The sequence below is a fragment of the Pelodiscus sinensis genome, chromosome 19 (assembly GCF_049634645.1).
Source record: "Pelodiscus sinensis isolate JC-2024 chromosome 19, ASM4963464v1, whole genome shotgun sequence".
NCBI classification, from domain to species: domain Eukaryota; kingdom Metazoa; phylum Chordata; order Testudines; family Trionychidae; genus Pelodiscus; species Pelodiscus sinensis.
Genome location: NC_134729.1, coordinates 14670834 through 14694282, shown reverse-complemented (window position 1 = coordinate 14694282; position 23449 = coordinate 14670834). Strand labels below are relative to the sequence as shown.

Below are 23449 nucleotides of genomic sequence, written 5' to 3'. Positions count from 1 at the left end.
GAAGGGAGAGGCAGTGTACATTACAAGCTGCACTAAATAATTCACCAGATGCATCTGGGTAATGTCATGACCTAGATGGAGAGCAGAGCATGAGGCGCTCTCTCTCTGTCACCAAGTTCCTGGGGGTTCCTCAGCAGACCTAGGAAAGCCACAGGTGAGGAGCCAAGATGAGCAACAATGAGCAGGAAGCCTACAGCGGCTCTGCTGTGGGCTCCAATGCTTCGGCCAGAAGGAGCTGAGGCAGGATGGGAGTCACTAGCCCACGAGGGAACCGGGTCTCTGCCCAGTTTACTGTGGTAGCTTGGAAATGACAGCAAAGAAACTCTCTCTCCCGGCTGAAGTAACGAGGCGCCACTCGTCCAGCCAATCCCACGTCTCACTTGCACACCCGGTGCCCGCAAAGAGCCCCCGTCACATACGGAACCTTCACTCCCCACCCGTCACACGAGCTGGATTTGCGGCGTTTGCCTTGAGATGCCTGGAGAGGGATAGATCATCGGCTCACCAGGAACACAACACTAATCTCCTGTAAGTTTATGACCCTTGTCTCAGTTTCGAGACACTGCTGTAGCTTTGGACTCCGCAGCGCATTAGGAGATGGCTGCAGAAAGCATATAGACAGCATGACAGATGGATCAGCAGCAGGCTCTGTTTTTCCTAAAGAGACATTTCAGTGATATACTCATCTCTTTGGGAACTGAAGCATTCCAGCCCCGCACAGGCCATACATCCTGGATGCATCCCATGTAGCTGAGGAGCTGCTGCAGAATTCATATATTTTACTTTAGGGCCTAAATCCATCCAGAGTCATTGCTCTAGCAAGGCAGCAAGATGCCATGAAGGCTACATTCCTCCTTTCAGGATCAGTCACAATAGCCTCAGCCTGATGTCTTACCCTTCACCAAAAAAAATCCTTCTGGTTTTATTACTGAAGTGACTTGATATATAGGACTTCTCAGAGTCCCGCTTCTCTCTGCAATCGACCATTTAGTTTAAGCGGTAGGAGAGGCAAACTGTTTTTCTGTCTCACTAACTCTTACTCGAATGCCACATTCACACATGATTCAAACAGCCTTCTCTCACCTAGAACTGCGCGCAGAAACCCTTCATCTTAGCTTTTCGTTAATTCTGCTACAAGCAAAGGATCTTTACTGCAGATGAGGAAAGAGTCTCTGTGCGCCACATCAGAATAATTTTCCTTAAGCAAAATCAATTACTAGCGGTTTTCCAAAAGATAAATTGGAATGTTTTAGCAGTTTCACCTCTGAAGTAACCAGCGTTCACAGTTCTAATAAATTATGTTTGCAGCCCAGTGACAGCACGAGGCAAAGATGGAGACGGAGTGCGGCATCTCTGGAGTGGAGCAGCCACTTGTAGTTCTAGTGTCACCTAGTGGAGACAGTCTTGCAACATTTTACTTTCTGCTTAAACCAGGAGATGTTTTTTCTGTAAGTCACAGAGAACTGCAGTGAATTGGCAGTCTTCAGAGGAGCCCAAACATTGCACGATTAATGTGTGTTTCATTACATTAGAACCATACAGTGGCCGTGTTACGCAAGAAAAGGAAAGTCTGTTGGAGGAAGGAGGTCTCACCTTGGGCAGCCTGCACCTTTGGTCACAGTACCCGCTCTGCCTGAGCCATGTGCCCTACATGCTCTGTTCTGAATCTGTAGGAAGCCATGTGGGTGAACTGTCCTTGGTTTCTCCTGTGCCCACACAGGCAGCCCCAATGCAGGGGGGGAGAGGAATAATGAAGCACCCATAGGGCACACAGCTCAAAGAACTCTGGCTACAGCACAAGAGGAGTAACCTCTCCTTTTAGTACCACCCCCTGGCGTGTTCCACTTCAGGCGACTTCCTCACAGCAACACTGTCAGGAGGCGGAAGTTTTAGAGGAGTGTTTGTGGCTAAAGAAAGACGGAACTGTGCTGTCCACTGCTGCAGCTGATCTGGGTGTGACTCAGGGAATAGCAGCTGGAAAACCCTACTGCAGCCCTGAAGATTTCAGCAACTGGAGATTCTTTGAGTGGAGTTACAGACAAAGAGGGAGTAGAGCAGGCCGTCACTCTTAGAAGTAGAACCTTTGCAAGACCATGACAGGCAATAATACATCAAGAGAGCCATTTACCAAGTCTCTGCTCCCATAGACCTCTCTGCAATAGAAACAAGGAGTCTAAAGGGTATTCCTGAGTAGTTTCCTCTTAACAGCTAAGGTAAGAAAAGCCGACTTCTGTAGACTGATGGGGCTTGGAAAAAAACAGAAGGGAAGTGGTTTGGTTGGTATAAAGTCGAGGCCCCCTAAGAACTCTGGACGAGGTGCTAAAGATGCATTGCTTCCCAAGGAGAAGGCAGAGGGAGGGTGGTCTGCCATTAAAGCCCCTGTCTAGGAAGGCCACCTTGTGACGTAGTGGGGGGACTTGCTGGGCTGTGGTGACCCCTGCTGTCTGGAGCAAGACCCAGCAGGGAAAACCTCACTATGCAGAGGTAAGGCCAAACTTGTTGAACCAGTGGCCAGACACCCCCCATGGAGAGGAACAAAGGAAGGTGGATGCTGCCCTGGCTGGGGGGCAGGGCTGGAAGGGAATTTGGTTAGTTACTGTCTGGGAGCATGGAGGAGAGCCTAGGGAAAGAGGCTGGAGTTTAGGGGCCCAGTCTCCCCCGTCTCAAGGGGGCCTGAGGCATCCTAGCCCAGCTCTGTGACCAGACTACAGCTGTGCTGTGCTGTATCCTGGAGAGGCAATAAACTTCCTCTAGTCCACCGGCTGGTGCAGTCTGTTTGTGCCATTTCGGGGTGCAGGAGACGGGGGACCCCGACGTGCCGTCACACACCTTCCGACAGATACAGCAGTAAGTGAACAGCTAATGATGCCAAGGGTTGTTCCATGCCACAGTTAAAAATCAGGATGAGATCCCAAAGCAGTGTAGGGGCGCTAATCTTCAGAAAGAGACTAAGTCCGTTCGGGAAACTCGCTGATCTCCGATGTGCAAAGAACAAGAAACCTGTTTGTTCACAGAGTTGTTAAGGACGCTAAACCAACCTCGTTGGAACTCACAGGCCAGCCAGGATTTTTAAATTCCTGCAAGTAATAATCCAAGAGTGTGGAAAGAGGCAACGGATGGAGGAAGATGGCGCTGATTACCCCAAATGTTGTCATCACTTGAGGATTCCCTCTGAAGTGCCTGGCACTGGTCACAGTCAGAAGACAGGATACTGAGCTTGGGTTTTTATGTACTTCTCAATTTCTGAAGAGAAGTATGTCTAGTAGATTACTTTTGGCTATTTAACAGTATCTTTAATACTGCCGATGAACATCTGGTCTCTAGTCCAGAGAACCAGTGAGAAGCCAAGCAGCATGTTCCGATTAGGGTCAAGTGTCTAACCCACATCCCAAGAGAACAGCTGAGGTCTGATTGGGAGATGCCATAGATGAGAGAGGAGAGAAGGAAATCAAATTTGTCTCAACCAAGTTGGTGTAAAACTACTTCGGACTGGTTCTCTATCTCGATAAGGATCTTTAATAGCAGTGAAACTGAAGGACAGAAAAAATACTCTCAGCCCATGAAATAAAGGAAGCCTCCTCTACAGACCGGGGGGGGGGGGGGGGGGGGTCTATACGTTTCCTGCACTTTAGCTTTTGCTGCTGTGGCAAAAAGGTTGACCTCTGCAAATCCTCAAACTAGGAATATTTTGTGGAAGACTTGAGAGCCCAGTTCCCATTTGTACTGTAAGGGGAAATGTCTGCTCAGGTCATGCACCATGGTGTTTAGTATTTGCAGGAGGCAAGCGCCAAACGACCTGTGAGTACACATCAGTCCCAAAGTTTAAACTCCTTGGTACAGAGAGAGGGAGAACACGCTTCACCTGACAACTGATATAATACACGTCACATATCGTGATCTTGATGGACTTGTTTTTGAACCGGGAAAGAAAGCGAAAGCAAACATTTCTGACCCCCTTAATGCCAACAGACAGATGTGCAAGCATTGTTCCTGCTGTGACTATTGTCCTTGGGCTGAGGAGGCCCAACATGCTTCCCATTCCAAGAGGGAAACATCCAATGCTGTCATGGCTATAGGGAGATTCTAGCTATAGGATTCCTGCGCAAAACTGGCATACTGGAACTTCGTTGGTGTGTTACTGTGCTTCATGGTATCTGAAATACCTGAAGCCTCACTGGCACTCTTCTTGGGCCTGAGGTAAGGAGGAATTCTGTTTTTCTCCCCTTATTCTTGGAATAGGGTACCAGGAGCACAGTTAAAGGTATCTTAGTCAATGAGAATGCTGGAGTCTGGGGCTTTGGTGCCTTCTTCCTCTTGGAAGTTCTCGTTAGCAGTGTGAACTGGGGCACTGACAGATGTGGAAGGTCCCTAGATGGGAGCCTCTCTGTGCCCAAGTCTGTAGCTGGGTGTAAGGCTCTCTCTCTCTCTCATTAACAGTCTCAATTTCCCTGTTCTTACAGGGTTTTTGCTTCAAAGAGCGTATTTGACAGGTGTTGGGAATGGAGGCATCTCTGAAACAATGCCATGGGAGTGTCCATTGCTAACAGGGATTGCATTTCGACAAGAGAAGGGCCTCAAATCCCTTCTAGGGATCTAGGAAGACTGCCGTCCTCAATAGAAGAAAATGTTGTTCTAGCCCCTCACAGGGGGAAAGATTTTACAGAGGAAGGAAGACCAGGAAAGAAGTTCTGACTACAAGGTACTAACCTTGCTACTACGAAGCTCTAACTAAAAGATAAAGAAGAGGAGAAACAGGCACATGCTAGACTCCATCTCTGGCCAAAGGCAGCTGAGAGGGAACTGAAGGCAGTTCACCCACACAGCCCTATGCAGCAAACCAAAGAGCAGAACTACATCAAAATTCAGAACAAGTGGTCAGCAGAGAGCCGTATAGGAATGCCCATTTGCATGACTGAAAAGATATAATTGAATATTATTGATAACTGACATGATGATTTTAACAGCATACATGAAACGTCGTACTCACAGATTTTATTTAACCGGACTTCTGCTGCTGCTGCTGGGGGGGGGGGGGGGGCGCAGTTTGTGGATGTGGGGTGCGGGAGTCAGGGTTGGAGTGTATGAGGGGCTCAGGGCAGGGGGTTGGGAGGTGCAGGAGGCAGGGCACCGGGGGTGGGAAATAGAGTGGGGGGGGAGGGGAGGCAACTAGGGCTGGATTACCTTACCTGGCCAGGGCTGGGCTGCTGCACCTAGGTAGCAGTGGCTGGATGAGGGGCCAGGCCAGGATCGCTGCAGCCAGGTGGTGGCCTCCCCTCCTACCCGGGCGGCAGCAGAAGGGGGGCTGCCACCAGCCCTTCCTGTGACCAGATGAGAACTGGACCACTGGGGCAGGGGCAGGGACAGGACACTGCGGCCAGACAGGGGCTGGGCCCTGGACGGGAGCCTTGCTGACCAGGCTTCATTTTAAATAAATTAAATTAGATGCCCAACACAAAAGGTTTCAGCGTTGTCTTGCTTTATGGCAGGAGTGGGGAACCTTTTCTGGGTCGGGGGCTGTGACGTAGTGGGGGGGCCTTGCTAGGGCTGTGGCGACCTCTGCTGTCTGGTCATTATGCAAAGGGGGCTCCAAACCTGTCTGACCAGCTACCCACCATGGGGAGGAACAAAGGGAGGTGGATGCTGCCCCTGGCTGGGGGGCAGGGCTGGAGGAGAGTGAGTTAGTTTCTGTCTGGGAGCATGGAGGAAGCAGCCTCAGCAACAGGCTGGGGGGTTTAGAAGCCGAGACACCTCCCCCCCCCCGCCATATCAAGCGGGGCTGAGGCATCATGCCCTGTAACCTGATGACATCTGTGCTGGGCTGTATCCTGGAGAAGCAATAAACCACCTCTATTCTACTGGCTGGTGGAGTCTGTTCGTGCCATTTCGGGGGTGCAGGAGGCGGGGGGCCCCAACGCGCCGTCACAGGGGCCAATGACCTACAGAAAACTCAGTTGGGGACCACACAAGAAAGAAGCAAAAAACCAAACCAAACCCTCACTGATGTGGCCTCCCAACTGAAAAACCTCACAACCCTGGTGCTCTAGCCCCATGTGGGAGAGGGGCAGGGAAGGCAGATTTAAGGCCTCAGGCCAGATTAACTCTTCTGGGGTTCCAGGGTTAGTGGATTTTGAGGCCCCCCCAGGCTCTGGGGTAGGGCCAAAAAGGAGGGGTTCAGTCAGGGCTGCCAGTGACAGGGATAGGGGTGCAGGATCTGGGCAGGAGGGGGAGCGGTCCAGGATCAGATTGGGAGTAGGAGCCATATTTGGCTCAGAAGGCACAGGTTGCCGACCCTGCTATACAGCACTGGTACAAGGATGTTTAGGGCACTGACACAGGGCTGGATGGAAGGGGAGAGAGGCAGCTCTAAAAAACCACCACCACACCAAACAAAAAAACAGCAAGGCCCTGGCTAATCAGGGGCTGCTGTAAATCAATTACGGGCCAGGGGAGCTCTTTAAAACCTTCCCTGTGGAGGAGGGGAGGGGGAGAGGAAAGAACAACTGATAAGGAGACTCAGAGGAGCTGACAATCGAGTCAGCACTGCTAAAGGGTGCAGGGAGAGGTGAGGGGCTGAGGGGTGTTTGGAGGCTCCCTTCCCCCCAGGTGTCCAGACACTTCAGCAGGTGGCTGAGGAGCACTGCTAAAGGGTGCAGGGAGAGGTGAGGGGCTGAGGGGGTGTTTGGAGGCTCCCTTCCCCCCAGGTGTCCAGACACTTCAGCAGGTGGCTGAGGAGCACTGCTAAAGGGTGCAGGGAGAGGTGAGGGGCTGAGGGGGTGTTTGGAGGCTCCCTTCCCCCCAGGTGTCCAGACACTTCAGCAGGTGGCTGAGGAGAACTGTTTGTTCAGCCCTGACTGGCCAGAGGCATCAGCCCCAACACCCCTTTGTTTTGCAGGGGGCCAGAAGGTCAAACACTGAGAAAAGGCAAGTGAGATTTGTACCACAGCCCCATAACTGCAGGACAGTGGGCAGAACAGGGGCCTATTGACCCTGCCACAAGCACATGGACCAACATAATGGGCACAGTTACCAAAAATCTTAGATCCAAGCCATGGGGGCACAGGCATGCCTAAAATGGAGCACCCACAGGAGCACTAATTAAGGAATCGCTTGTTTAACTGCAATATAAATGACCTCTGTAGGTAGCTGTAACACACAAAAGCAACCTAAACAATGTGTTATTGTAAGTCCACATTTACACTCCCGAAGACAGCTTTTGTGGCTGAAGTCTATGGCAATGGGTCAGTTCTGGCTGTTGTAACTGTTCCTGGGCAGATACTCGGATTGTAATACAACTATGCAGACTGTCCTGAACACCCTTGCAGCGTGGTACATCAGCAGAGATTTCTGCTGCAATATTTGTGTGTTTGCAGCACAGAAAAAATGGAAATGTTCAGGAACTTGCCTCGATGCTCATGTCTCATCCTGCCATCCCCCTAAATGATCTTACCAGAAACACATGATCCCACCTCACTGTTTCAGCTGTAGGGAATTCTCACTAGACTTCTTTCCTTTGGGTATGTTCACGTTTTAAAGCCAAAGGCAGAAAACGCTGTGTTTGCCAGCACCAATGTACTGTGTACTCCAGCTACAACATGCAACACGGGACATCTCTCTTATGTGCTCAAGGACCTTTCTTATGTCAAGTGTCCTAATACATCCCGTTAATGAGTGAAATGAGAGCAGCATCTTGTACGCACTCCCTCTCCACACGGATCAGCATTGCTGAAATGAATTCCCTCGGCAGCAGCATTACTTTTGGTTGTCTGCAAATTGCACCCATTTCCCCAATTTGCTATTACTCCCTCCCATGCATATACACTTGGAGATTAGTGCTTAATTATCTGTCTGGTTTGTCATTAGTTCCATTGATTCATTTCCTCCTTGTTCACGGTTTATTATGCTAAGCAACTGGGTTCCCTTTCAGTGTGGCTAAAACAAAACAACTCTCAAAGCAAAAGCCAATTTCGTAAGGAGCGTTTGCATAATGCGCTCTCCTTGTAGAGTCGTATCGGAGCTGTATTCCTAATTGGTTTAGCATCTAAGCAGCAAGCCACACTTCACATTCAGCAAACTCTCTTCGCACATCAATCCATGTGAGGGGACGGGGTTATTTATCCCCACCCCTTGCTGATGAATTTCAATGTCAACGGCGTAATTTCATTATTGAATTCATGTCACCTACCTCTCCCAAAAGCACCCAGATCTCCTCCTGCTTTTGCCGAGCTGCAGTCGCTAAACTGGGAAGCAAGGGATTCGAAATCCTCCTCTCCAGATTTGATCTTCTGAATGTAACCTATTGGCACAATGATAATTCATAGTCAGAGGCAAGAGCCAAGTCAGAGAGCATACTAGGAAGTGGGGGTAGGAAATATTCATCATGAAAACGGGTAGATAAATCGGAGGTCGCGTTAGTTACTGAGGCACGTTTCAAGGGATATGCTTTGCCCCAGGCCATTTCAAAGCGGGGGCAGTCTTCGCATCGCCTAATGGCAAGTAGAAGCCACTGCAGAAGGGTCATAACTGCAAGAAACTAGAGCAGCACCTCACGAGCTCCATACAAGTGCTGTTCCTGCCGTACATTCGTGGCCTTTTGCTGCACTGAATCCCAGAAATTCAGATAGCACGTGCAAGCATGACTGCCACTTCAGACACATCTACGCGACAGCCATTTGCTGAGGCACTGCTATGTCACCATAGCATAGGGTAGAGGCTTCCTAGAGTGACAGGAGAGGTAGAAATTTCACCTTCCTGAGCAGCAGCGGAGTTCTTCTGTTCACCTCCATGCTTTGCGTTACAAAACAGCTGATCGTGTGGTTAGCGTTTCATGCTTTTCTACAACCTCCGATGCTCTCAGAGTATCTTTTACTATCTACCTTGTGCTGTTCTGTGTATATCAGAAAAGAGCCTGAGACAATCACTTACACAAGATTTACAACCAACAGGGAAGCAGAACTTCTCCTAAACGATAAGAGTGAGGGCTAAATTCGGCATGCAGCTTCCTCTTATAACGTAAAGCAAGGTCAGCATTTGGTTGTGCCAGGAAACGGGGATGTGCCTGGAATGGGATTGCTTCTCATAAAACCACACAGAAAAGAGACACTTGCCAAGCAGGTGAAAGAGGACTGGCTGGGCAACTCCCCCTCCCCCACATCCAGGACTGCCTCAGTCCCAAGCCTCCCACCCTGCAGGCACCCTTTAGGGAGGGCGGGCTGGGAGTCTCAAGCTCCCCACCCCCCAAACATTACTGGCTGTTCCCCTTCGTCAGGGAGCCAGGGGAAAGTGCAGAGTTTGGTGCATTCCACACTGTCTGGGGAGCGCAGGGGGCAGACGATCCTGGACCTGCCCCAGCCCAGGAGCCTGCAGCCTTCCCCTGGCTGTGCCCTCTGGAGCTGCAGTGGCCATGGAGAGGCACTTCTCACCTGGCCCCAAGCTGCTCTAGGGATGGAGATTCCACCACCTCCCTGGGATGGGTTCCCTAGGGAGGGGGTGGAATCACCATGGTCTCGGCTTGACAAAGCCCTGGCTGGGTTGATTTAGTTGGGATTGGTCCTGCCTTGGGCAGGGGGCTGGAGTTGATGACTCCTGAGGTCTCTTCCAGCCCTAGGATTCTATGCTGTGGTGAGAGACCTAGGGCGGTCCTCTCCCGGGAGCAGCCTGCATCCCGAACTCCTCATCCCCATCCCCCACCCCAGAGCAGTGATTTCAGTGAAGAAAAAGAAGAGTTAACTAAGGACCTGAGCAATGCCAGGCAAACTCTCTAGTAGTTTATCCACTCCAAGTGCTGGGTTCCCACAGACCCTCCCCACCTCAGATTCCTGTCACCTCAGCTACCTTTTCACCACCCACCTAAGACAGCCATTCATGCACTTTCCAATGCACTCTGCCTGGAAGAAGCGGGGTTTTCAAACTTTCTTAACTGTATGCCAAGTCAAAACTACAACCGTTCCCCACAACACGCAGAAGCACTTAGCAACAAAGGCCATTTCCCAGCGCCTTCCATCTTTCTCCTGTAAGCACTTGCATCTGAAGTTGATAAAGGGGGTGTGGAGAGGAATGGCTGAAATGCAGAAACTCACCACCCACCAAACGACAAGAACTTTTTGCTTAAATTTTCAGAAGTTTCTCTTTTGTAAAAGGCCAAACACTGAAAATTTCAGCCATAAAGGAAGAAGACGCAGAAAGTGTCCGCTATTCAGAGCTGTGGTTTGCAACTCAGTAATTACATGCCAGGATCACCAGCACACATCCTCCTCTACCCTAATAGCTGTGTAACAAGAAATAACAGAATGTAACTCACCTCTTAGATCAGGGCTACTCAACACACAGCCCACAGCCTATTTGTTTGCGGCCCACGGTGGTTTGGGTTTACGTGGGGCTTAACACGTGGCCCGCAGGTGGGATTCTTTGAACATGGCCTCCACTGGGAACACGCTCCATAACGGTGAGTCAATATAATGGTCTTCTGTTGGTACGTGTTTTAGTAGTTCAATTCCTGGACCGTCATTGCTCATTGAAAGTGCTGTCATATGGGTGGAAATGGGGTCAATATTGCACTTCATTAATATCAGCAGAACTGACGTAAATGGGGCCTGCGTGTTGTTAGTCTTGCCTTAATCTTTGTATTCATGCCTGTCAGTGTGAAAGAAGCTATTTGCATATATATTTGCATCTACATGCAACCACACTTAAGTTTTGGCGCTCAGTCATTGTGGCCCCCAAGGCTTCCAAAGTTGAGTAGCCCTCTTAGATAATCCTGCACTTCAGCCATTCAACAACACTTGTGTTGGGGGCGGGGAGGTAGTATTTAACTACTTAGGGGTTGAAAGCATTTAATCAAAGACAAGCAAAACAGTGTCACTGGTGGGTGTCTTATGCAAAGACAGGCAGTTCTTGGCAGGATGGACTGAGTTTTAAATCAGGCGATTTAAAAATCGTCAAGAGAAAAATCATTTGATTTAAAACAAGTTTCCCACTTCTATTTCTTCATTATTAATTTTCTTAAAAGATACACAATCAAGTTAATACATAATACACATCACTGGTGTCAAACCGCAGATGCAGCAGCGCTACATTAGAAGTAGTAAGAACTAAATCACACAAACACTGACAGCACATCTATTTTATTAAACAATCTTAAAATGTTACATAAAACGTTTCATACTTGCAATTGCAGCAGTCTCCTGAGTTGCTGACTGACAGCTGTCCAACTTTTTTTACATTTCAAATGTTATTTAACATTAAGAGGCAAGTCCTCAGAACACTGAATGTACCATGTCCTTAACACTTCTACCACTAGCTCTCGTCTTCCATACTCTTAGCTTTGAGTGAATAACAAACAAAATATTTCCTCTGTGCCTGCAGAGGGATCTACTGCTGGGAAAAGTTGGCTTAGTCACAGAGAACTCTGTGCCTGGCTAAGGATTCCCACTAATTCAGGTGAATGACATTAGTCACTTCATCAGTAAATGGTTTGCTCCAACCCTGAAATGTGTTGTGACTGGCACAACTGAGGAGTGCTTTTTAGATGCCTGTGCCATGGCAGCAGCCTCTTCTGAAGAAGTTAGGCATCTACCTTTATAGCTGGGGTTGAGAATATTCTCAAGAAAATGAGGCGGAGTTAGTGCTTGATCCATTTACTTTATTGCCTGCAGTTTAACTTTCTAGAGAGGTATTTCTTTCATCAATGTCTCCTGAAGTGCCTTCCAAATTTCAACAGCATCAGCAATGAAGCAGCAATTTCTCTGAAGCTTGATTAAGGCTATGGATATAGATTTCAGTATACTGAGCATATCCTCTGTATTTCTCATCCAAAGTATCTAACACTGGATTAGAGGTACTTCCCTCAATTTAATCACTTTCCCTCCCCCCGCCAAATTATATGAGAATAGGCCAGTTCTTAATACATTTTTCAAAATAATCAACCACTGTACTCCACTGAACATCTTGAGGAAGAATTAGTTTGGCTTTACCTGCTCTCTTTAGTGGAGGTGAAGCCAAATGGCTGTTACAGAAGTATTTTGCGACTTCCAACAACATTTTCTTTTATTCCTAGAGAAGACATCCATATGTTTTTGGTTGAAAGATGCATTAAATGGTCACCATACCCATAGGTTATTAAGGAGCACCCTTCCATTTCTTCTTCTAAGTATCTTTTCTTCTTCGCCGTATTTGCAGCATTGTCTATGACAAAGCTGTGCATGTGAGCACTGAATTATTGTTCAGTTTATTACAGCTTTCACTGCCACTTCTTTTAAATGTTCTGTTGTGTGGGCATTTCCTGATGCTGCTATTGTTTCTGAGATATGCAACCTCATCTTCTGTTGTCACACAAGCACATTTGACTGGCTCCTTGTGTACATTGCTCCACCCATCAAGGCTGAAACTGGCAACTTTCTCCTCGGTATTTCTTGCACACTGTTCGAGTTCCTTCTCGTACACTGTATCTAGCAACCTTCCACCAACATCTGCTCTACAGGTGGAGTGTAGACTGATCATAAAGACTCAGCCATGTCAATGAAAGTGTTTATTGTTCATAATGTGAAAAGGAGAATGTGGCATAAATGAACTGAGCAATCTTTTTGTTGGTACTTGCTGGTCCTTACGACAAACCCATCAATGGTGGTGGCTTTACTGGATGATTAAAATCTTTTGCTTACTAGAAGTACCAATGGAGGAGTCTGCAACAACTTCAGAGAAAATCTCTTCAGCTTTAATAGGATCCTGAAACAAAACCTAGGAACAGTCATGGCATCACCATTGTGGTCTGTGGCCCTGATGTTCCAAAACAAGGGGCACGTGTAACGTCATAGAAAATAAGAAAATTATACCCAGTGGCAACTGGCATCACCAGATTTCTCTTACTGCAGCTTTCTGTACCATATACATGAGCGATCGATTCTAAATCTAATTAGCTATTAACCAAGCCATAAGGACTAGCTATTTTTTTTTGCCTAGCTATATCCAACATAGCAAACAGCTTGGAAATGTGTCAAATCACACATACTGAGAGGCAGGGAGAGTGTCTTCAAGTACAATGCATTGCAAAAGTGAATTTAAGTTACTAACCAGTTGATCCACACTGTTTTTCAGCCGTAGCCACATCGTTTTCTCCCACTAAGCACTTTTGCTTATGATGTTTCATTCTTGTGGTGGAACCGGCATCATCTTCTTGCACAGCTTACACTTGACACGTTTTCCTTAGGAATTTCTTCAACAGATTCCCAGGTAGGATCTCTCTTATGCCCAGAATCCATGAAAGCTTTTCTGTGGCAAATGTGTGGGGAATATAGAAAGCTGTGCATGTGCTGAACAACATCTTTCCTTTTTCTTTCCAGTCCACTTCACTGTTCCTTTATACTCTGCCTCCCTCCTTTCCTATATATTGACTGTCCAACTCCTCTGCTGCGCTTGGCCCAGCTCCACCACTACATAAGCACAGAACAAAAGCAATCCTATCCAGCGTGGCTACATTTAGGCTACATCTAGACTACATCCTTTTTTGGAAAAGGGATGTAAATTAGACGTATCGCAATCGCTAATGAAGCAGGGATTTAAATCTCCCACGCTTCATTAGCATAAAATAGCTGCCGCTTTTTTTCGGCAGGGAGCTTTGCTGGAGAAAAGCACCAGTCTAGACGCTGATCTTTTGGAAAATAAAGCCTTTTCCGAAAGATCCCTTATCCCTCTTGAAATAAGGGATAAGGGATCTTTCAGAAAAGGCTTTATTTTCCAAAAGATCAGCGTCTAGACTGGTGCTTTTCTCCAGCAAAGCTCCGTGCCGAAAAAAGCGGAAGCCATTTTTATGCTAATGAAGCACGGGAGATTTAAATCCCCGCTTCATTAGCGATTGCAATACGTCTAATTTACATCCCTTTTCCGAAAAAGGGATGTAGTCTAGATGTAGCCCTTGTGTCTGTCTTTTCACATGTGACTTCAGTCTGCTGAGAAAGAAATTAAAAGCCCAGAACTTTCAAGGAGCAACAGCTGGTAGTTAGGATGAACAGCCTAAAGCCATTAATTCATTTTTATGAGACTGTAAGTGAACATGTAGTATTTGTGATGAGACTGAATTGTAACCATTAATTTCTAAATGAGAAAATTATTATTGATTTTTTAAAAATCTGATTTTATTTAAAAAACATTGATGGTATCCATTCTGGTTCTTGGTAGCGTGTTGAGCTCAGTTAGCCTCTTGGAAAAAACACTACGTAGGATTCGGGGTTTTAAAAGGCATTAATTCATGCGTCTCTGCACTTCAGTGTATTAGGAGCGAGGCAGGCAGCCCATCTCAGTTCCGGCTCAGCCCTCATCCTGGTCAGGGGTTGCTGCCACCCTGCGCTGCTGCCTCTGTATTGGGGGGATGACAGGCAGCCGGTCTGCGAGCGGAGCTGGTTTTTAAACTGGCTCCCCTTGCAGACCAGTTCCTGCTGCTGATACAGAGGCAGCAGCATGTAGTGACAGGGGGCTTCTTGGGAGTGAGGCCAGAATGCACTGGCTGCGGCCCTCCTCCTCCTGAACTATAGAATAATCGAGTAACTGATAAGAATTCATGAGATTAATTGACTAATTAACTGATATTTAACATCCCTACTCCTCCTTGTAACACCCTTTTAGATACCTGAAAACCGCTATCGTGTCCTCTCCCAGTCTTCTCTTTTCCAAACTAAACAAGCCCAATTCTTTCGGTCTTCCCTCATAGCTCATGTTTTCTAGATCTTTCATTATTTTTGTTGCTCTTCTCTGGACCTTCTCCAATTTCTCTACATCTTTCTTGAATGTGGTACCCAGAACTGGACACAGTACTGCAGTTGAGGCCTAACCAGAGCAGAGTAGAGCAGAAGAATGACTTCTTGTGTCTTGCTCACAACACTCCTGTTAGTGCAGCCCAGAATCATGTTTGCTTTTCTTGCAACATGTTTTTCATACTGTTGACTTGTGTTTAACTTGTGATCCATTATGACACCTAAAGTTGAATGGAGACACTTCAGTGCCCAGAAAAATCACAAAACACTTTGAATGCTAGAAGAAATAATCTTGTCCTAGCCACCACAGGGGGCTGGATTATGGAGGACCTCATGGGTTCTCTCTCTGCTACCTAAGACTCTGATTAGTCTGGTAGCACTTTATAGACTAATAAAACATGTAGCTGGTATCATGAGTTTTCGTGGGCACAGCCCACTTCTTCAGATGACTGGAGTGTTGGATGTCTAGGACCAAAATAAATAGGGGAGATGGGAGGGGGAGGTGCGGAAGGGAAAATTAGGGGGGATAAGAAAAGGCAGTGGGTAAAAAATATATCAAGGGAAAGCTGAGTCTATAAGCACCTAAAGACTAGATAGTCAAAGAGGGCAGATAAGAACCATTAATTAGCAAATGAGTCAGGAAACACTTAAAGACACACGAAACATCTATGGTATCATGAGATTCTTCAAAGACCCATTGTTGCCCACATTGTTTGACCTAACCATCCAGTATCTTTGTTTAATCCAGAGGTGTGAGAATTGAATTTGGGAATGAGCTGAAGCTCCAGTCCTTCCCTGTGTATTTGGCTCCTGCAATTGGTTTGTAACAAAACAGCCACTTGAAGATCTGTTAATGCATGCCCAGGGAGATTAAAGTGTGCCCCCACAGGCTTTTGTATGTTCCCTTTACGGATATCTGATTTGTATCCATTAATTCTTTCATGTAGGGACCGTCCAGTTTGTCCAATATATACTGCAGTGGGGCATTGCTGGCATTTGATAGTATAGATTAAATTACTGGATGTGCAGTTGAATGAGCCTCTGATTTGGTGGCTTGTGTGGTTGGCTCCAGTAATGAGTTCACTTGTATAGTTATATGGGCACAGTTGGCACCATGGTTGATTGCAGGGATGGGTTCCTGGATGTTTATGATGTAGCTGTGTAGCATGGTTATTGGAAAGAATACGTTTTAGGTTGAGGTTTGTCTAAGTGAGAATAGGCCTTTCCCCTAAGGCCTCTGACAGTGAGTTATTTTCCAAGATAGGTTGTAGATTGTGGATAATGCATTGGAGAGGTTTGAGTTGTGGATCATGGGTGATGACAAGTGGAATTCTGTTATTTTCTCATTTGGGTCTGTCTTAGAGTAGTTCATGTCTGGGTACTTTTTTGGCTCTGTCAGTTTGTTTTTTCACTTCTCCAGGTGGGTGTTTAAGTTTTAGGAATGCTCTATAAAGATCCTGTAGGTGTTTGTCTCTGTCTGTGGAATCTGAGCAAATCTGGTTGTGTCTTAGGGCTTGGCTGTATACAATAGATTGAAAAGGGTGCCTGGGATGGGAGCTGGAGGCATGGAAGTAAGTGTAGCCGTCAGTGGGTTTCTGGTAGAGGGTGGTAGAGATTTGTCAATTTTTTAGTTGTACTGTAGTGTCCAGGAAGTGGATTTCCCATGTGGACTGGTCCAGGCTGAGATTGATGGTGGGGTGGAAGTTGTTGAAATCTTTGTAAAATTCAAGAGCCTCTTTCCCGTGGGTCCATATGATGACCAAAGTAGCGTAAATAAAGTAGGAGTGTTAGGGGGCGAGAGCTGAGGAAACGTTGTTCAAGGTCAGCCATAAAGATGTTGGCATATTGTGGTGCCATGCAGGTGCCCATGGCTGTGCTGCTGACTTAGAGATAAAAATTGTCTCTGAATCAGAAGTAGTTGTGGGTGAGGGCAAAGTTGCAGAGTTCTGTAACTAAATGTGCAGTGTTGTCATCGGGGATGGTGTTTCTGATAGCCTGTAATCTGTCTTCATGTGGAATGTTGATGTAAAGAGCTTCTACGTCCATAGCGGCCAGGATGGTGTTTTCAGGTAGATTACTGATGTTTTGACGTTTCCTCAGGAAGTCAGTGGTGTCATGGAGATAGCTAGGAGTGCTGGTAGCATAGGGTCTGAGGAGTGAGTCAATATACACAGATAATCCTGTGGTGAGTGTGCCAGTACTTGAGATGATGGGTCATCCGGGATTTCCAGGTTTGTGTATCTTGGGTAGCAGATAGAAAGCTCCTGGTCAGGGATTAGGGGGGAATGTTAGTGTAAATTTGCTCCTGAGTAGATGTTTCATCAGTCTTTAAGTGTTTCCTGATTCTCTGTTTGCTAATTAATGGTTTTCATTTGCCTCCTTTGACTATCTAGTCTTTAGGTGCTTATAGACTCGGCTTTCCCTTGATATATTTTTTACCCACTGCCTTTTCTTGTTCCCTCCCTCCCTCCCATCTTCCCTATTTATGTTGGTCCTAGACATCCAACACTTGGGTCATCTGAAGAAGTGGGCTGTGCCCACAAAAGCTCATGATACCATCTATATATTTGGTTAGTTTATAAAGTGCTACCAGACTGTTGTTTTTTTCAGTTTACCTGTAAGACTAACTTGGCTACCCCCTGAAGCTTCTAAGACTCTGAAGTTACACTGCTAAGATTTGTTTCAGTGCTTACAATCTACATAGTCAAAAACGCATGGAAGGGACTCTGCAGAGGGTAAGTGACTTGACCAAGGTCAGACAAGTCAGAGGCAGAAGTAGGAAGAGAACACCAGTCCTCCAAGTCCAGTGCCTTGCTTTCAAGGCCATAGGATGTTAAGTCACATTAAAGCGCACATGGGTACAATGCTGTTCAAGAGAGAAGAACCACGGCACATCCTAAAAGTGGGGGGGGAGGGAGAGAGTTCTAGAAGGAGCAATCAACAGATGCATGCCCTCTTGGGAGTCCTGAGAAACAAATCATGACAGGAAGACTAGTACGACCAATTTGTAGCATTTCACAGCTCTGGAAGGGGTTCTCTCTGTTAGCCCAGAAGGGCATGGGGCAGGGACTGGAACAAGTCAGTCTTCAGATTATTTATAATTAGGGAAGGCAAAGCCCTAAGGCTATTTCCCACGATAAAGGAGAACACAGACTTCAGAAGCAAAAAGTCTGCACACACGTAAGCATCTCCCCACTTTCATTTTCACTGTCTCCCCTGAGGCACCCTGGAGGTGCACGCGCCTCAAGGGTAGTGGAGCTACCTACTTGTCTTGAAGGACACATGTCTGGGAAGAACCCCAGCACCCCCCCCCAAAGGTAAAGGGAGGCCACCTGAAGAGTCTTTCGAAGTCAGTCAAGCTTTGTTGTCCTCTGGACGCCCAGGCTTCCATCTTCAAAGAGAAATGCTGGACACAGCGATGGCTATGAAAAGGGAAAGACTGTGGTTGGTGCAGCATTATGAGCACGAGACCCCTACCAGTGAATCCCTGCAAGGCCTTGGGACCATAAGGTGTGGAAGTTACACTTGCCATACATACAGCAATGGCTGCTGGTTCTCCTGAAGCATTCTGGGAGAAGCACAGAAGAAACAGAAGCTATTTAACCTTAAGTCAATAAATCTCTTCATTTCAGAAGCTGAAGAGCCTGAGGAAATGTACCAAACTCGGTTTGGGGGCACTGCAAACCAAGTGAGAGCACTCTTACTCTGAAAGGTGAGCATTGGGATACTAGAACTGAAGCTGTAGTCATTGCTTCAGATGGACAAGTAGTAGAGCACACCTCTCTACATATTAGACACACACAAATACGTGTGTGTGTGTGTGTGTGTGTGTGTGTGTATGATACATAAAAATATATGGGCAAATATAGTGCCCATCTATAAAAAGGGAAATAAGAACAATGCAGGAAGCTACAACCAGTCAGTTTAACTTCTGTGCCAGGAAAGATAATGGTGCAAGCAATTAAGGAATTCATCTGCAAACACCTGGAAGATAAGAAAAGGAACAGCCAGCATGGATTTGTAAAGAACAAATCATGTCAAACCAATCTGATAGCTTTCTTTGATAACATAAGGAGTCTTGTGGATAAGGGAGAAGCGGTGGACGTGGTATACCTAGACTTTAGTAAGGCATTTGATATGGTCTCGCATGATATTCTTATCAATAAACTAGGCAAATACAACTTAGATGGGGCTACTATAAGGTGGGCGCATAACTGGTTGGATAACCGTTCTCAGAGAGAAGTTATTAATGGTTCACAAATCTGCTGGAAAGGTATAACAAGTGGGTTTCTGCAGGGGTCTGTTTTGAGACCGGTTCTGTTCAATATCTTCATCAACTATTGAGATATTGGTATAGAAAGTACGCTTATTAAGTTTGCAGATGATACCAAGCCAGGAGGGGTTGCAACTTCATTGGAAGAGAGGGTCATAATTCAAAATGACCTGGACCAATTGGAGAAATGGTCTGAGGTAAATAGGATGAAGTTTAATAAAGACAAATGCAAAGTGCTCCACTTAGGAAGGAACAATCAGTTTCACACATGCAGAATGGGAAGCGACACTCTAGGAAGGAGTAAGGCAGAAAGAGATCTAAGGGTTATAGTGGACCACCAGCTAAATGAGTCAGTGTGACACTGTTGCCAAAAAAAAAAAAAAAAAAAAAAAAAAAAAAAAAAAAAAAAAAAAAGCAAACATGATTCTAGGATGCATTAACAGGTGTGCTGTGAGCAAGACACAAGAAGTCATTCTTCCACTCTACTCTGTGCTGATTAGGCCTCAGTTGGAGTATTGTGTCCCGTTCTGGGCACCACATTTCAAGAAAGATGGAGAAATTAGAGAAGTTCCAGAGAAGAGCAACGAGAATGATTAAAGGTCTAGAGAACATGACCTATGAAAGAAGACTGAAAAAACTGGTCTTGATTAGCTTGGAAAAGAGAAGATTGAGAGGGGACATGATAGCAGTTTTCAGGTATCTAAAAAGTTGTCACAAGAAGGAGGGAGAAAAATTGTTCTTCCCAGCCTCTGAGGATAGGACAAAAAGCAATGGGCTTAAACTGCAGCAAGGGAGGTTTAGGTTGGACATTAGGAAAAAGTTCCTAACTGTCAGGGTGGTTAAACACTGGAATAAATTGCCCAGGGAGGTTGTGGAATCCCCATCTCCGGAGATATTTAAGAGTAGGTTAGATAAATGGCTATCAGGGATGGTCTAGACAGTACTGGGTCCTACCATGAGGACAGGGGACTGGACTCGATGACCTCCCAAGGTCCCTTCCAGTCCTAGTATTCTATGAAGAGAAAGTGTGAGAGAGACAAATCCAAATTCATTTTAATAATAGGGGGAATGCTCGGGGATAGAAAAGGGAAGCTTTAGATGCAACAAAGTTTCAGGGGATACTTAAGAGTGTGGCTCCAGAAATGCTCCTTCCAGAACAGAGGCGCTTAAGAATAGCAGCAGTTTGTGCAGGTGCAAAAGCAAAGATTCAGCAACAACTGCACAGCCTTGATGAATACAAGAAGTCGGGTGGACTGCACCACCGTGACAAGAAACGCAAAAAGCCAAGGGTCACTTGGAGTGAGCTTGGGGAAAAGGATACAACTGCTTTTGCAATTGTAGTGATTTCTGCCTTGCACAGATGGCCCAGCAGAGTTCAGAGCTGTCTGTGCTGGTTTCTTCCAGTATCGAACACCTTGTTGGAACTGTAAGCATTAGGCATTACACGTGACATCCACATCTCAGACAAGGACATAGGGGCCTGCCCAGGTTCAGAGAGGGGAAGCAAAGGAGCTTCCTTCTCAAGACCCAGAACTACAAACAAAGGCTTAGAACTGGCTGAGATGTTGCAGTAAGTTACCATGCCACAAAGAGACTAGACAATACTCACTGCCAGCAGGCTAACCCCTCACTGAAATGTTTTGATTACCCAACCAGTGACAAAACATATAGATAATTGATTGTATCTGAAGCCAGTATGACTCCATATTCTGCTTGGCTAAGTTGCATCTATTTTTAGGGACTAGAAGAGGATAGGTTGATTTAAGTGAAATAAATCTGTCAAACTACATCAGATTTCATTCAAGCAGTCCCCAGTACAACAGTCTCCCCCGACTGAAACAGAGCGTAACACACTGCTCTCTATTTCTTCACGTCTTTGGGATTTCCCCACCAGTGGCACGTTTTTCCCCTCCCAAAGTTCAGTCAATTGGATCCTTTCAGCTGAAGTAATTGCCAGTCCCCTACATCTGTGTAATTACGCAAGCAATTTAATTCAGTAGAGAATTGTTTCTGTATATCTAGCTGGACTAGCAGTAACCTCAGAGCCAGGCCTGTGAGAAAGCTGCCAGAAAGTGGCAGATTGGGGAATGGGGAGACCAACATCTGATTACAGCCCTATGACGATATTTTGAGCACCATGGGAGTTCATATTCCTTTGGAGGAATGAATGTGATGATGCACTTTAAGACACAAGCAGCACTGCTAAATTCAAGGGGTATGGCTATTTATCACATCTTTTATATTTAGTATATATTCCTTAGAGGTTTTTTTTTTGGGGGGGGGGGGGGGGAAGAGAGTAAGTGGAGAGCATGCAAAGGGACCTGTGCATCAGTTCAGAATCAGTTCTGTACTTTATTTGAGAAAGATTAATGTAGATTATAAGAAGCCATTTACCCCAAAGGGGCTTTTTGCAGCTCTGGTGCCTCAGGGCAGAAAAGAGTTTGTTTTCATGGCACTTATGCATGCACATCACAGTGGAAAAATTTAATATTGTTTATCTAATTAAACTAAGCTGCTCCAGCCGAGTGTAAACAGAGCACTTGCACAAAATATTTGCTATCAAAATACAGCATTCATCCAAAATACATATTTGCATCGCCCTAAGTTCATGTTTACTTCCAAGCATCACCCTAACCCTGCCAGTAAATGTTGTATCACCTGCCATCGTATCAATGTGCATGCACACGTTAAAAAAAGGAAAGCTGCCTGAGTTAAGGAAGGATCATAACCTTTAACATTAAAGCCCCTGCATCGTCAGTTTGCACCATGATCTTCGTGCCATTCACAGCTTCTGGAGAATGAAGTTGAATGAATTTCACAAGCCTGCAAGGTTCAACTAAATGCGGTTGCAACAGCTCTGCTAAATGTCTGACAGTTTACCAGGCAAATATGTTTTATGTTTGGACAAAGGGTTAGATGATCTTATGGTTAAAGCACTGAACTAAGGCCAACTCCTTGTTCTGCCATAGATTCCTTGTGCAGCTCTGGGCAAGGTACTAACTCCTGGTGCCTCAGCTCCCTCATCTCCAAGATGGATGCTAAAAAGCAGTTAATTACGTAATGGATGATACACTCAGTGGATACCCAGTTACCTGCACCTGCATGGCAGGTGGCTCCTGCCCACAGCCCCACTCCTCAGAAGCTGGCTGTATCAGAGGTAGCAGCACAGAAGCAGCAGCTGACTCCCCAGGAGTGGGACTGGAACCAGCAGGTAACTGTGAATGTTAACGGGTAAGTCCAGGCTTATTGGGTAACTGTTTACGCGTTCCCATCCCAATGAGATCACTAATCCTTCTTTTCACCAACCCTGTGTTGTCTATTTCAATCCTAAACTCTTCAAAGCAGGAACTATTTCTCGCTATGTATCTGTGCCGAGCGTGGCACAACAGAGCCCTCTAAGCACTGCTATAATACCAATAAAAATATCAAGATTACAATGAAAACTAATTTAATTTTACATTTTATTGACCCCTTGTAACTTTCGTAATGGCGTAAGATTTTGCAATGATGCTTTATTCACAAATTGCTCATCACCTCTCATCTTCAATCTCTTTTCTTTATTACTGGAAAGAGAACCATAAGCAAGTAAAAGGTCCAAAACTAGCCACAGTTCATCTATCTAAAAATGCTAACCTTTAGCAAATTCCCTGAGGAGAGAATATAAAGCATTTTCCTTAAACAAATTTCAATCGCAGGTTTATATTGCATAAAACATTAATTCCAGAATTAAAGATTCTGAAGGAAATATCAGAGACATAGCCACTCTCTAAACAAAGCGTAAGACTTTGTGGTGCTACGTCTGTCGAACAAATGCTTCCCGAGAGATCTACTTAAACAATTCTGTGCTATAATTACGTTCATCAGGTACAGTACATCTGCTCAAAGAAATTCAATGATGCCTTACCATTAGTCAGAAACTGTGGTGGAGTTAGGATGTGCAGTCATGCAATACATTCTCTAGTGGGTTTTTTTTTAACTTTATGATTTTCTGTCATTTTCAGGAGGATAATACCGATTGGATTTTTCCATGTCAACAGTATCAGTATATCATCTCACCTTCCTGAGCAAAGAAAATGCAGACAATCTACATAAAATAATTACGTGAGTGGATGTTCTCTGTGACCTTTCCAGAAAATAGTGTTTATCAAGCACAGATGGGAGTGTTGACAGAAAGATTTTTTGATCATGACATTTCATTCTTAGGAGGCAAAAATATAATGATAATAAACATGATGAATAAAGAATCCCTAATGGCCTTTATCAAGAACAAAGCAGGACACTTACAAATCAATTTGAATCACATCTTTCTTGTCCTTAGGTGCCACACTGGAAAAAAGACTTAAACATAAAAATTATCTGACAGTGAAGGGACTTCAGTCTTCACAACTGTCAGATCTGCACTTTAGTCTAGCACTAACAAAAAAAATTAAAATAA

General features: G+C 45.7%; 1 protein-coding gene and 1 long non-coding RNA gene across 2 annotated transcripts in view; one reads left to right on the top strand and one right to left on the bottom strand.

The window, feature by feature from the left end:
- Positions 1–23449, bottom strand: part of PIN1 (peptidylprolyl cis/trans isomerase, NIMA-interacting 1) — a 31745-nt gene that overhangs the window by 1532 nt on the left and 6764 nt on the right. Inside the window, exon 3 of the mRNA XM_075902501.1 lies at positions 8183–8293. Coding sequence (XP_075758616.1) covers positions 8183–8293 — 111 coding nt within the window. The remainder of the gene's footprint in view (positions 1–8182; positions 8294–23449) is intronic.
- LOC142818971 (uncharacterized) lies at positions 1741–23286 on the top strand. Its single transcript, XR_012896671.1, has 3 exons — positions 1741–2213; positions 21984–22245; positions 23016–23286. It is a non-coding gene; the product is annotated as an uncharacterized LOC142818971 (long non-coding RNA).